General features: G+C 54.2%; 2 protein-coding genes and 4 non-coding genes across 8 annotated transcripts in view; all 6 read left to right on the plus strand.

Annotated features, from left to right (window-relative positions):
• FLT3LG (fms related receptor tyrosine kinase 3 ligand) overlaps positions 1–7,521 on the plus strand; it is an 8,557-nt gene extending 1,036 nt beyond the window's left edge. Inside the window, exons 3-8 of one of the 3 annotated variants that reach the window (XM_006749274.3) lie at positions 266–376; positions 856–909; positions 1,094–1,237; positions 1,655–1,793; positions 5,328–5,509; positions 7,295–7,521. In XM_006749274.3, the coding sequence (XP_006749337.1) occupies positions 266–376; positions 856–909; positions 1,094–1,237; positions 1,655–1,793; positions 5,328–5,509; positions 7,295–7,504 (840 nt within the window). In that variant the 3' untranslated portion in view covers positions 7,505–7,521. The remainder of the gene's footprint in view (positions 1–265; positions 377–855; positions 910–1,093; positions 1,238–1,654; positions 1,794–5,327; positions 5,510–7,294) is intronic. The other 2 variants (XM_081807262.1, XM_081807263.1) reach the window with 2 other exon arrangements.
• An 819-nt stretch (positions 7,522–8,340) lies between these two features.
• On the plus strand, positions 8,341–12,233 carry RPL13A (ribosomal protein L13a). The gene is made up of 8 exons (XM_006749275.3): positions 8,341–8,591; positions 10,164–10,236; positions 10,625–10,690; positions 10,890–10,991; positions 11,181–11,266; positions 11,441–11,500; positions 11,793–11,915; positions 12,118–12,233. The coding sequence occupies exons 1-8, from the start codon at positions 8,577–8,579 to the stop codon at positions 12,202–12,204; spliced, it is 612 nt and encodes a 203-aa protein (XP_006749338.1). The 5' UTR covers positions 8,341–8,576; the 3' UTR covers positions 12,205–12,233.
• On the plus strand, positions 10,283–10,365 carry LOC115937745 (small nucleolar RNA Z195/SNORD33/SNORD32 family). The gene has a single exon (XR_004072991.1). It is a non-coding gene; the product is annotated as a small nucleolar RNA Z195/SNORD33/SNORD32 family (small nucleolar RNA).
• Positions 11,024–11,108, plus strand: LOC115937744 (small nucleolar RNA Z195/SNORD33/SNORD32 family). Its single transcript, XR_004072990.2, has one exon. It is a non-coding gene; the product is annotated as a small nucleolar RNA Z195/SNORD33/SNORD32 family (small nucleolar RNA).
• On the plus strand, positions 11,302–11,372 carry LOC115937746 (small nucleolar RNA SNORD34). The gene has a single exon (XR_004072992.1). It is a non-coding gene; the product is annotated as a small nucleolar RNA SNORD34 (small nucleolar RNA).
• On the plus strand, positions 11,559–11,645 carry LOC115937748 (small nucleolar RNA SNORD35). The gene has a single exon (XR_004072994.1). It is a non-coding gene; the product is annotated as a small nucleolar RNA SNORD35 (small nucleolar RNA).
• Positions 12,234–13,576: the final 1,343 nt, after the last annotated feature.

A 13,576-nucleotide genomic window follows, 5' to 3' on the forward strand; every position in this document is an offset into this window, starting at 1 on the left:
ACAGCCGAGGTGAGCAGGAGCCGAGCCTTGGGCGCAGCTGGGAAATGGGGAGAGCAGCCAGAAAGGGCAGCAGAGAGGAAACCAGGGAAGGCCAGTCCTGGATGGACACAGGAGCCAGGAGGAGGGCTGAGCCCTGGGCCAGAGGGAGTGCGACCTGGAAAGGGAGAAAGAGGGGCGAGAGACGGGTGGGGGCTGGGGGGGCCCAGGGGAGGGGTGCTCATGGAGCCAACAGAGGGCGCCCTGCCACCCTGTGTCGCGCCCACAGACCTCCCTGCTGCTCCTGCTGCTGCTCAGCCCCGGCCTCCGCGGGACCCCTGACTGCTCCTTCAGTCACAGCCCCGTCTCCTCCACCTTTGCGCTCACCATCCACAAGCTGGTGAGGGCCCTGTCCCTTCCTCCCCGGGGGCCTTTCTGAGGCCCAGGTTCTGTCACTGGGGCTGAGCCACCCTGTCGAGGTGTCCTTTGGGGCTCTCTGTCCCCCTCTCTCTGGGTCCCTGTCCCCCTCCCTCTGGGTCCCTGTTCCCCTCTCTCTGGGTCCCTATCCTCCCTCTCTGGGTCGCTGTCTCCCACTCTCTGGCTCGCTATCCCCCTCTCTCTGGGTCCCTGTCCCCCTCTCTCTGGGTCCTTGTCCTCCCTCTCTGGCTCGCGGTCTCCCTCTCTCTGGCTCACTGTCTGCCTCTCTCTGGCTCGCTGTCCCCCTCTCTCTGGGTCCCTGTCCCCCTCTCTCTGGGTCCCTGTCCTCCCCCTCTGGCTCGCCATCCCCCTCTCTCTGGGTCCCTCTCCCCCGCCCTCTGGATCTCCATAGTTCTGTTTCCTCCTGTCTTGGGCCAGGCCTGACCCCGTTTTCTCCCACAGTCTGATTACCTGCTTCAGGACTACCCAGTCACTGTCGCCTCCAACCTGCAGGACGTGAGTCACAGATAGGAGGGGCTGGGGCAGAGGTGGGAAGGACAGACCACCCCTCAGGGGACCAGTTGGCTGACCTGCCCCCTCCTCCCCCGGGGGATGCAGGGCTCCTGGCCCCAGCCCCTCACCCTTCCAGCCCCCAGCCCCCTCTGCTGGCCGCCCCCCCAGCTTGGGTTGTCCCTCCCAGGACGAGCTCTGCGGAGCCTTCTGGCGCCTGGTCCTGGCCCAGCGCTGGATGGAACGGCTCAAAGCTGTGGCCGGGTCCCGGTTGCAAATCCTGCTGGAGGCTGTCAACACGGAGATACACTTTGTCACCTTATGTGCCTTCCAGGTCAGCCCTGAACTTGGGGGACAAGCTAGGGGAGCGAGTTGCCTTCCTAGGGATTGGAAGCCAAGCTCTGCTAGGCCTTGCTGGAGATTTCTTTTGACTAGCCACCCAAGGGAGGTGGAGCTGGAACCCCGGTCCTCCTGGGGACCCCCTTGCTGAAAAGAGCACTTCTCTAGGCACGGAAGGAGGGCGGGGGTCCTGGGCCCAGTGCACCGATTCTGAGTTTATTTCTCAGGCCCTGTTGCTGGGCGCTGCAGAGGGGTTCTCTCCCCTAGCCACCTGGGGGGCAGGGGTCCAAACTCTCTCTCTGTGACCCAGGCCTCACGGGGCCCTGGTAGGCGTTGCCAGGCAGGGAAGGCCCTTGGCCTGAGCAGACTGTGGGAGTGATACCCTGGTGACATCTCCCTCCCCTGCCCCCAGCCCCTCCCCAGCTGTCTTCGCTTCGTCCAGACCAACGTCTCCCACCTCCTGCAGGACACCTCCAAGCAGCTGACGGCCTTGAAGCCCTGGATCACCCGCAGGAATTTCTCTGGGTGCCTGCAGCTGCAGTGTCAGCCGGGTAACGGCCCCCAGCGCCCCTCAGCAGCCCCCCACCACCTCTCCCATCCCACAGCCCCTCACCCCCTCTGCCCAGGCCAGCCTAGACCCCACCCTGCTCCCACTGGCTGTGTGACTTTGGGCGTGTTCCCCCAAGTTCAGTCCTCTATCTGGGCCTCAGTTTACCCATCTCTGACAAGGGAACAATAATCCCTGCCTGTTTCTCCAAGGCAGCCCTGTCCGAAAGAAATACAATGACAGTCACGTATGTAAGGGCAAATTCTCCAGTACCAAGATTTTTGAAATTTTGGTGTTTTGGTTTTTTTTAGTGAATTCACTTTTTTTTCCGGAATTTTCACATTCGTTATTTTCGTAGCAAATGATTGGTGGTTTTGTTTTTAAAACGTTGTCTTTTGGAATAGTTCTAGATTCAAAGGAGGGTACAAAGAAATTGTATGGGGGGGATCCTGGACACCCTTTACCCAGCCTCCCCAGCCCCAGGGTTGCATTTTGCTTCCCATTACTGACAGCACAATAGCAAAGCCAGAAATACGAGAGGGGTCCAGTCCGTGCGTATAATCCACAGAGTTTATTCCCATTTTACGAGTCGCGTGCTTGCTCGTTTCCTAGTGCTGCCGTAACAAAGTACCAGAAACTGGGTGATTGGAACAACAGACGTGGATTGTTTCACGATTCTGGAGGCCAGAAGTCTGAAATCCATGTGTGGGCAGGATTGGCTCCTTCTGAGGGCTCTGAGGGAAAGTTCTGTTCCAGGCTTCTCTCCTTGGCTTTGTCGATGGCCATTTTCACACTCGCATGGCCTTCTCCCTCTGTGCATGCCTCCGTGTCCAGATTTCCCCTCTTTACAAGGACACCTGTCATGTGGGATGGGGGGCCCACCCTGATGACCTCATTTTAACTTGATTCTCTGTGTAACCCTATCTCCAAATAAGGTCTCATTCCAAGGTGGGGGGGTGGTTAGGATTCCCGTGTATGAATTTTGAGGGACGCAATTCGCTCCATAAAAGCGTATGTGTCTTTGCAATTTTTTCACCTGTGTGGCTTCTTGTGATCCCCGCCACAGTAAAACTACTTAACTTGACCCCCTTCTAATAATTCCCATCCTTAGCCCTTGGCAACCACGAATCTGTTCTTTATAATGACGTTAATGGACTTCATAATTTTAAAGTTATTCTTAATAGCTCATCATTGAGATCACAAATTTAGTTTAACCGAAATGTCTCCAAAGGAGTACTGTTTGAACATATACTCAATACTGTATTTTAGATTTAATATTATTATTATTTTTTTTAATGCAATCCTATCCCCAACATGGGGCTCGAACTCATGACCCCGAGTTCAAGAGTTGCATGCTACACAGACCGAGCCAGCCAGGCACCCCCATGCTGTACTTTTTTTAAAGATTATTTATTTATTTATTTATTTGACAGAGAGAGAGAGACAGCAAGAGAGGGAACACAAGCAGGGGGAGTGGGAGAGGGAGAAGCAGGCTTCCCACCGAACAGGGAAACCACCGTGGGACTTGATCCCAGGACCCTGGGATCATGACCTGAGCTGAAGGCAGACGCCTAGTGACTGAGGCACCCAGGCACCCTATTTTTATTATTTTTTTAAGATTTATTTATTTATTTGAGAGAGAGAGAGAGTGCCCACACAAGCGGGAAGGGGCAGGGGAAGAGGGAGAGAGAGAATCTCAAGCAGACTCGGTGCTCAGCCCGGAGCCCCACTCGGGGCTCAATCTCACACCCCAAGACCTAAGCCCAAACCAAGAATGGGATGCTCAGCTGGCTGAGCCACCCAGGTGGACCCCTGATACTGTATTTTTAAAAATTAGTGAGATATTTTACATCCGTTTGTCCTCTAAGTCTCTGGGAACCAGTGTGTATTTAACACTGAAAGCACATGGGAATTCAGACTCACCAGAGACCACGTGTCAATAGCCCCACGGGGCAAAAGGCTGCAGGATTGAACACAGCTCTAAAGGATCAATGAGAAATAATGTAATCAGAATATGATGAGAGACTATGCCCTGTGAAAACTTGATTTTTTCAGCATATTAAGGTTTACTTTGGGGCACCTGGGTGGCTCAGTCAGTTGGGCGTCTGCCTTCGGCTCAGGTAATGATCCCAGGGTCCTGGGATCAAGTCCCACAGTGGTCTCCTTGCTCCACGGGGAGCCTGCTTCTCCCTCTCCTGGTCCTCCATTCGTGCTCTCTCTCTCTCTCTACAATAAGTAAATTAAAAAAAAAAAAAAAAAGGTTTACTTTGTGGCCAAGTACATTGCCAGTTTTGTAACTGACCCTGTCTTAGGAGGAAAAGAAAAAAATAGGTTAATTTTCTTGGCAGGATCAGGGTTGAATCTGTGTGTACATATTCTCCCCACCTTACTGTGGTATCATTCGGAGGCTTTCTGTCCTTGTATTTGTTACCAGATCTGTCGAGTTCTTTTTTTTTTTTTTTTTTTTTTAGTAATCTCTACACCCAGCATGGGGCTCAAACTCACGATCCTGAGATGAAGAATCGCACGCTCTACCGACTGAGCCAGCCAGGCGCCCCTGAGAGGGATATTTAAAAACCACCCCCTCTAATTTTCTCACTTTCTCCCCACACTTCCGATCATTTTGCCCTCTGTATTAAGCTTCATTGGTCATTTGTACTTACATTTATGACTCTTCATTCATTTGACCGCATTTTATTAGCTACCTCCTGGGTGCTTGGCATTGTCGACACAGCTCAGAACAAGATCCAAGTGCTTGCATATGTGGGGCTGACATGCTAATTGAGGCGACAGACAATAAACGTGAGCAAATAATTAACAGGAAAATATCTGAGGGTAATGAGCCCCATGCAGGCAAATTACAACAGGGTGATGGAATCATGGTGTGAGGTGGGTGGCTGGAGAGGTACTGAGAGTTGGGAACAAGAGAACAGCCTGTGCAAAGGCCCTGAGGCAGAAGCCTGTTTAAGGAACAGTGAAGAGACACATGTGCCGGGAGTCCAGCAAGCGAGGGGAAAAGAGAGCAGCTGGGTGAGGGTATAGAGGGAACAAAATTGGGGGGGATCTTTGACTATTTTATTATTTGTCAATTTGTCATTTGGTCAAATATTTAATGTATGAAATTGAGCTATTATAATATTATTTAACTAGTGCTAAGTAGTAGGTTCTGCCAATAAAAAAGACAGAGAAGGTCCCTGGTGCCCACAGGGAGCTCACAGCCCACGGGAGGAAAAAGAAGAATAAACAAATCGATATATAAGCGCTAGAAATCTATGTGTCCAATTGTAATAGAAAATGCAAACTGACCAGGTGCCATGCTGTTCTAAGAACTTCCTGTGTGGTCACTCATTTAATTTTTGTGACCACCTTATGCAGCAGGTATAATGAATATCCCCATTTTACAGATGAGAAGACTGAGGTACAGAGAGGTGGGCGGCCCACCTGAGGTCACACAGCCAGCACCGGGCCTGCTTTTGTTTCCTTCCCTTCTCTGGCCCAGCCCTTCTCCTCCGTCACCCAGCCTCCTCTCTCCCCTCAGACTCTTCCACGCTGCTGCCCCCAAGGAGCCCCGGGGCCTTGGAGGCCACAGCCCTGCTGGCCCCCCAGGCCCCTCTGCTGCTCCTCGTGCTGCTGCTGCCCGTGGGTCTCCTGCTGATGTCCGCTGCCGGGTGCCTGCACTGGCGAAGGAGGGGGTGGAGGACGCCCTACCCTGGGGAGCAGGTGAGTCTGGAGGTGGACAGAGGGCGTGGGGAGGTCTGCAGGGGTGGCGCTGGCCCTGTGGTGACCACAGGTGACCTGCACCTCCAGTCTCCAGGACAGGCTGCCCCTGTGGCTCGTGGAGCTTGGTGAATCCTTCACCAGGCTGAGAACCCTGGACTTTGTTGGGAGGGGAGTGGAGGGGGGCTGGGGTCATGAGGGGGGACAGACTGGAGGCTGGGTGAGGGTCCAGGGAGAGAGGACAAGGCCTGAGTCAGGGCCAGGACCAGCACCATGGGGACAGGGAGGAGGGGACAGGCAGAGTCAGGGGTCAGGGATCAAGAAGGACAGCGCTGAAGATTGGCAGGCTCGGGCAGGTGGCACAGACGACCCTGGGTCTGGCCCAGTGGGAAATCTGGGGGAGCAGGGAGATTAGGGAAAGAGGGTGAGCTCACTGGGGACCTAGGGGGCGTGAGGGGCCCCAGGGGAGATATTTGGCTGCAGGAGTCTGCAAGCCAGGAGAGAACCCTCCTGAAGTGGGCGGAGAGGACCACCTTTGCAAAGCCCCCCAGGTGTGAAAAAGCTCTGGGTGTTCCAGTAACTCTTGTGAGCGAGCCTGGGGTGGGTGTGAGTGTGGGTGTGAAAAATCTAGGCCTCAAACACCAAGCAAGGGAGCTGGGACTTCCTGCCCAGGGCAGCAGGGAGCCCGAGGAGGTGAGTGATGGAAGAAAGGAGGCAGGAGGCAGGTGGGTCCAGGAGGGAGGAAGCTGGGGAGGCCTTAGTGGGTTCTTGATGGGCCCAGAGGGTTCTTTTTTTTTTTTTTTAAGATTTTATTTATTCATTTGAGACACAGAGATACAGAGAGAGAGCATGAGCAGGGAGAGAGGCAGAGGGAGAAGGAGAAGCAGGCTCCCCGCTGAGCCAGGAATCCGATGTGGGGCCCAATCCCAGAACCCTGGGATCATGACCTGGGTCAAAGGCAGATGCTTAACCATCTGAGCCACCCAGGCGCCCTGAGAGAGAGAACCTTAAGCAGGGTCCACACCCAGTGGGACGAGATCCCCCGACCCTGAGATCATGACCTGAGCCAAAATTAAGAGTCGGACGCTTGGGCGCCTGGGTGGCTCAGTTGGTTAAGCGACTGCCTTCGGCTCAGGTCATGATCCTGGAGTCCCTGGATCGACTCCCGCATCGGGCTCCCTGCTCGGTGGGGAGCCTGCTTCTCCCTCTGACCTTCCCCCCTCTCATGTGCTCTCTGTCTCTCTCATTCTGTCTCAGATAAATAAAATCTTAAAAAAAAAAAAAAAAAGTCGGACACTTAACCGACTGAGCCACCCAGGCGTTCCCCAGGATCAGTCTCTAAGTTTAAATGATTTTTCATTTCAGCACTTGTTTTCTGTACAGGAATTTTTATTACAATTTTTTTGGAAAAGGTAATCTGTTGGGAAGTTTTCCTCGCATCCTTGCTCCTGTTCACTCTGCTTTCCTGCTCTCCTAATAAGCACACTACCAGTTTAAGTTTAAATTGGGTAAAATGTAAAACTCAGCTCCTCGGTTGCCCTGGGCGCATTTGGAGTACTCAGTATTCCCACGTGGCTGCTCTGTGGCTCTGTGGGAGAGCACAGGTGTCATGGTTTCCATCTTTGCAGAGATGGACAGTGATGCCCTAACACATAGCGGGCACTCATTGGAAATGGAATTGTTTTCAGTACTTAGTCTGTGCAGAGAGCTGAGCTTGGTGCTCTCCTCTCTATCCGTGGATCCCCAGACGCCCAGTGAGACAGACACATCTATCGTCTCATTTTACAGAGGACACTGAGGCCCAGCGAGACGAGTCACCTGCCAGAGGACACAGAGCTGGGACTCAGAGGAAGTCAGCTAGAGACCGGTCCCTTCCTCGATGGCGCTGCCCTGCTCACTCTCTCCCCAGGATGGAGGCAACGCCAGTCCCCAACGCCAGCCCCAGCCCCACCTATCCCCCTCTGTACAAAGTCCTTGTCCCCAGGAAATTGTATATAAATCACCCTTTTCTACCAGCTCGGGCCAGGCCTGTCTGTAGATGGGACAGGGTGCGGGCGGGACATTTTGGGTGTGAGTCCTGGTTTTTCAGTGAATGCGATGTTTCATCCGGTACCGGTTTTCTGAGACCTCCCGGGGCCCAGAGCCAGTGCGCAGCAGTGCTCGGACCCAGACGGCGTCAGAACCCGCCCTGGTCGGGGCTCCTGATCTATGGGGGAGAAGACACGGGACCCAGGGCGCCTCAGTTCAGCAGGACACACGTTCTAACGGCAGCAATACAGGCACTCCGGGAGCCCGGGCGGGGGGGGGGGGGTTGGATACCTGACCCAGCCTGAGATCCCGGGAGGCGCTGGGGAGGAAAGGACTCTTGAACCAAAAAGCCCTGGGGCTGTGACAGGCCAGATTTTTGAAGGTGGGGCTGGAGGGGAGGACATCCGAGGCAAGGGACGCAGCCGAAGCGAAGGCCTAGAAGCCATCAGGAAGTCATTCCCTCACACACTCTTGGATCTCATAGGGAAAACTACTTCCGCCTGTTTTACAGATGGGGACACTGAGGCCCAGACAGGGCCGCGGGTTCGGCCAGGTCACAAGGAGGCAGCACAGGCACCGGAATTCTTTAAGCCTAGACTGAGCGCTTGACAGAGAGCCCACTTGCCCCCTGCGGGCCACCACGTGCCCTGCAGCCGGCTGTCGCTTTAGCGAGTGACGGCGCTTCCCCCCACCGCAGACACCCTGGCAACCCCGAAGAGGGAGACTAGCAGCCCCTCAAAAATATGGCGGCCCAGGCTGGCCAGCCCCGCCCCAGCAGAGCCGCTTCCTACCCCACGTGATCTCTCGCCCCGCACAGCAATGGCTGCCTAAGAGCCGATGGGAAAGGTTGGACCCGGATTGGACAGTCAGAAGACGACCCGCCTTCCAGCGGGGCCCCTCTACGCACGCGCAAGACACTTGGGCCAATGAAAAGACGGGAAGCTGCCCGCACAGCCCATGCGGCGTCACTTCCTCCGCCCCTGTTTCAAGGGATAAGAAACCCTGCGCCGAATCTTCCTCCTTTCCCAGGCGGCTGTCGAAGATGGCGGAGGGGCAGGTGCGGGCTCCGCGCGGGCCGGGGAGGCGTGGGGCTGGGTGGGTTGCAGGCCGGAACGAGGTTGGGCCCTCTTTCCCCTCGTAGGTGTGTTGTGAAGCCTAAACTCGATAATTGAGCAAAATGAGAAGCTTTGGGCCTAAAAGGAGTCTGCAACGGGGGAATAGGAGATAACTGGGACGGTTTTTTGGCCTGGGGCTGACTAAAATGGGGCAGGATCCCTTCCTTAGGGGCGATTATGGCGGCTCCCAGCACGGGGAGAGTTACTTTAAAATTAGGCCTCGTTTGCTTTTGTCTCGGCCGGGCTTTGGCCGAATCGGGCCTGTGTGTTCCTAGCGACGGGGAAGCGCGCGGAAAACGCCTGGGCTGCCTCGGGGCGATGGGAAACCGAGGACTGGCCAAAATGGAGGGCGCTCCCGCCGTACCCAAGGCGCGCGTCGCTTCACCCTCGTGGGAGTGCCAATCCGTGTCCTGGAGCTCTGGCCCCTTTGGTAGGAGATCTTACGCAGTGGGGGAGCGTTCCTGCCTACAGGACATCCAGGGACGAATTGCTCTTACCTTGTTCTTTGGGGTGACGGATACTTTAAAGGCTAGAGCACTGATAAAAGGCTCCCGTAACCACCTGGGGGCCCTCGAGGGACACAGCAGAAGCTTCGCTCCGAGTCCCTGGATTTCTCCTCTTAATTTCTTATATGTAAAGGAGGGGATGGCTCGGGAAAGGGTGTCCGTGTGAATAGGAAAGGAAAAAGCACGGTCGTGGAGTCAGGAAGCTGGTAGAGTTCGTGGAACACGTGTTTTCTGCATTTACTGTGTGCGTGACGCAGTTTGCTTTATATTTGGTGTCATTCGGTTAACTACCGTAATATTCCTGAGGCAGATACTGTTATCCTCATCTTCCAGGTGAGGAAGCTGGAGAGTTTTAGCCAAAGTCACATTGTCAGGAAGTCTGGCTTTAGATTCTGTACCCTTCTGCCTTCCAACAATCACAAGTATATAACAAGCACTCGGTAAGAGTGGGGACTTGACTCGTGGTGAAGAAGCTGAGGATTTGGTTTTGAGCGGTTCAGCCAGGGATGCAGAGCTAAATTCAGCATAAGCCACCGCACAGGCTCCTGACTACTCTGCAGAGCCTCACCCACTCTGAACCTGTTTCCTTTATTAATCATTTTATGCTGGAAACTTTTACCCTTGAGAGTATTTGGTCTGTTGGGATTCCACAACTTTTGTATCAGGGATTATAAATTCTAACTGGATCAATGGATAGTCTTGCCAGCCTTTGTTCAAATCCCAGCTTATCCTCTCACCCTTGAATGTAATCGGGGCTTAAGAATTCTGGCTCTTAAGGCAGTGAGATGTGAGGAAAGGCCTTTGTATTATTCCTTGCACCGAAACAGCCATTTGCTTTCTTGGCCACATCTGTACAGTGGACCTTGGGTCTTAGTTTCCAGGCCTGCTAATGAATAGGAGGCACTCTGGGGGATACGGTGAAAGAAACGAGTAAAAAAGCATGGGTTGCTTAGGGTGGGGAGTCAAAGCTGAGGGTGTGTCTAAGCCTTTTCACTTTATTTCCACCAGGTCCTGGTGCTCGATGGCCGAGGCCATCTCCTCGGCCGCCTGGCGGCCATCGTGGCCAAACAGGTGCTTCTGGGTAAGTCTGCTCTGCCCACAGCTCCCCTGGGTGTGATTCCCAGCCAGCGGTCAGTGATGAGCAACAGTCACCATCTTTCGTTTGAGTCTCACGACCGTGAGATAACCCCATGCACCGCTCTGAGACCTTCCAGCTTCTCCCTCTCCTGGGGTCTGGGGCTCCGAGATGGAAAATCCTTTCCTGTCGGGCTGTTAATTTAAGCACAAATCCAGCTCTGCTGGGGCCTTGGCTTTCTTGTGCATTGTGGTCAGTTCCACACAGGGGAAGGAACCCTGTTTCCAATCTTCAGCAGTAACCGGGCAGGTGGGTAATGGCCAGTTTGTAGGTAGAGCCCTTGGGTGGCTTCATAGCCTTTGTCCTTGTTTGCCTCACTTTTCTTTTCCTCTAGGCCGGAAGGTTGTAGTCGTGCGCTGTGAGGGCATCAACATTTCTGGCAATTTCTACAGAAACAAGCGTAAGTTAGGATCTGGGAGAAGACTTGGAGAGGGTGGACCTGGGAGATTGGCAGCCTTCGTTGGCTCCAAAAGTGAGCCTACTAGTGGTGGGAAGTGCTCATTTGCGTTCCCTAACAGGCCCTTGCGAGTATGGATGTGTGTGTTGAAGAAGTTAGCGTGTGGCTGGGGTCTGAGGCCTCGCACCCTCTCTCTCCCCAGTGAAGTACCTGGCCTTCCTCCGCAAGCGCATGAACACCAACCCATCCCGTGGTCCGTACCACTTCCGAGCACCCAGCCGCATCTTTTGGCGGACAGTGCGAGGTGAGCTGGGCCTGAGGACCGCAGGTGGATGGGTGGCCAGTGATGAGGACTTCTCCCACTTGTGTTCGAGTTCCCCGACCATGAGATGACTCCACATGCACTACCATCTGAGGCCGCCGGTGTGCCTGGGGGGGGGTGCGGGGTCCCCGTGAGCCCCGCGGAGCAAGCCTGCTGTCCCTCCACCCACAGGCATGCTGCCGCACAAGACCAAGCGAGGCCAGGCTGCCCTGGACCGGCTCAAGGTGTTCGATGGGATCCCGCCGCCCTACGACAAGGTGAGCTCGAGGGCCATCTGCGCAGCATTTGTGTCTGGCGTCCGTGATGTTGCAGTTGTACCTACATTGTTTGACCCTCGTGAGAACAGCACTGTCTGAGACGCTGTTCCAGCCAGCCTTCTTCCCTGCTGTCCCTTACTCCAGGGCTCTTAAGCCCCTCTCCTTCTCTAACAGAAAAAGCGGATGGTGGTTCCTGCTGCCCTCAAGGTGGTGCGCCTGAAGCCTACACGGAAGGTAAGTTCCGGGTTTCACTGAGTCGTCTCACTAGGGGGCGAGCTTGAGGCCCGAGACTGGCACGTGATGGTTCTTTCTCACGATGGTCTGCGGAGGCCGCTGTGGGCAGTGCCGAAAATGCCATTGGCTTAGCTGATGCCAGCACGAGCAGGGAGCCCCCAGGGTGGCTGTGTCTTGAACTTAGGCCTGCTGGGGAAAGTTGGGTCACCTAGGACAGCTTGTCCGCTCCCTGTCCCACAGCCACCCTGACTCTGCTTGCTCTTAGGACTTCTTTCTTCTCCCTCCCCCACAGTTTGCTTACCTGGGGCGCCTGGCTCATGAGGTTGGTTGGAAGTACCAGGCAGTAACAGCCACCCTGGAGGAGAAGAGAAAGGAGAAGGCCAAAATCCATTACCGGAAGAAGAAGCAGCTCATGGTGAGGATGGCCTGGAACCCAAGGGCACCACACTCCTGGGCAGGGCCTTGTGGGTGAACTCTCTGGACGCAGTGGTCTTTGTTTGGTCCCGGAGGCCTCTACTTGAGGCCCACCTTGGGACGGGGAGTAGAATTGGGTTCCTGGGATGATGAAGGTTCTGGGTAGCAGCCATTGACCACCATCTGTCCTCTTCACCCCACAGAGGCTACGGAAACAGGCTGAAAAGAACGTGGAGAAGAAAATCGATAAATACACAGAGGTCCTCAAGACCCATGGACTCCTGGTCTGAGCCCAATAAAATTGACTGTTTATTCCTCATGCTTGGCCTGGCCTGCCCTTCCTCCATCGCCGCCCTAGGATATGGGGGACCCCCAGGGGCTGCTGTCTGGAGCCACAGGCAGCCTGGGACTTAAAATGTTGGGAACACAGAAAGGGCTTTAGTCACTGCTGTTAATTAAGAAAGGCCTTCTTAAAAGGTTAAACTCTAAGAGCTTTGAGGCATAATTGCCTGTGACCTACTCATTTCTGAGAGTTCTAAGAAATTGATAGTTGAAGCAACTATTTCACTGTTGGCAAGAGATCTGGAGAATGTTTGGAGGGGAGTCCTGTGTCGTGAATGGGGTGTGCTTAAACTGGCCGCAGGCTCGGGTGCTATACTCTGCAGCTGTTAGGGTGTGAGGATGCTGGGGGCCCAGCCTGGTGTTACACAGAGGTAGTTCCAGATGCATAGCCTGGGAAGTACAGCCAAGGGGTCTCAGGCACTGCCTTTGTGCCTTCCCTGTATTTTGTGATCCAAAACTAATAAATTATTTTTAAAGAAAGTTGGTGTCTTTGCAGTGTGTGTCTGCTGTGGAGGCAGGCCCTTGGCAAGCAAAGCGGGGCTTGAAAGAGAAGACTGGCCATGCTCCAGTTGCTTTCCACAATGGTTGGATTATAACCTGTCCTTCGTGGATGAGTTTTTACCTACCGCTCTCCAGGAATTTCCTTGAGAGTCCTGTATAGGTGTATTTCTCAAAACCATCATGGCCCAAGGTTGCTCAGTGGACCTACACTGTCTAATTCAGCTGCAAAGTATGGAATTGTCACCATCTTAAAACCAGTCTCATCATTGTGGGGTAGGTGGGCTATTTTGGTCTTTGCCACACCAGGAGTTCTGTGCTTTGTGTAAAGAAACTGAGACCGGAGATATTTTGCAGGTAGCATTAGGCACTGAGGGTGGAAATACGAAATCTAATGCTTCAGAAGAGGAAAGCTAGACTTTTTTAAGATTTTATTTATTTTATTTTTTAAAGACTTTATTTGACAGATAGCGACAGCAGGAACACAAGCAGGGGGAGTGGGAGATGGAGAAGCAGGCTTGCGGCTGAGCAAGGGAGCCCAATGCGGGGCTCGATCCCAGGACCCTGGGATCATGACCTGAGTCGAAGGCAGACGCTTAATGAGTGAGTCACCCAGGCACCCCATTTTATTTATTTGACGTACGCAGCCAGACAGGGAACACAGGAACACTTAACAACTGAGCCACCCAGGCGCCCCTAGACTTCAGAGACGGGGAGAGGGTGGAGGGAGAATCATGGGCAGGCTTCACGCCCAGCATGGCCCGAGGCAGAGCTCCATCTTGAGACCCTGAGCCGAAATTGAGTCTGAATCTTACCTCCCTG

This window comes from Leptonychotes weddellii, chromosome 16, assembly GCF_054177405.1.
Source record: "Leptonychotes weddellii isolate Sample4059 chromosome 16, ASM5417740v2, whole genome shotgun sequence".
Taxonomy (NCBI): Eukaryota; Metazoa; Chordata; class Mammalia; order Carnivora; family Phocidae; genus Leptonychotes; species Leptonychotes weddellii.

Coding starts and splice junctions, on each gene's coding strand:
- RPL13A (XM_006749275.3), top strand. Junction 10,992..11,180: donor CTTTTGGCGGACAGTGCGAG/GTGAGCTGGGCC, acceptor CTCCACCCACAG/GCATGCTGCCGCACAAGACC. Junction 11,267..11,440: donor TCCCGCCGCCCTACGACAAG/GTGAGCTCGAGG, acceptor CTTCTCTAACAG/AAAAAGCGGATGGTGGTTCC.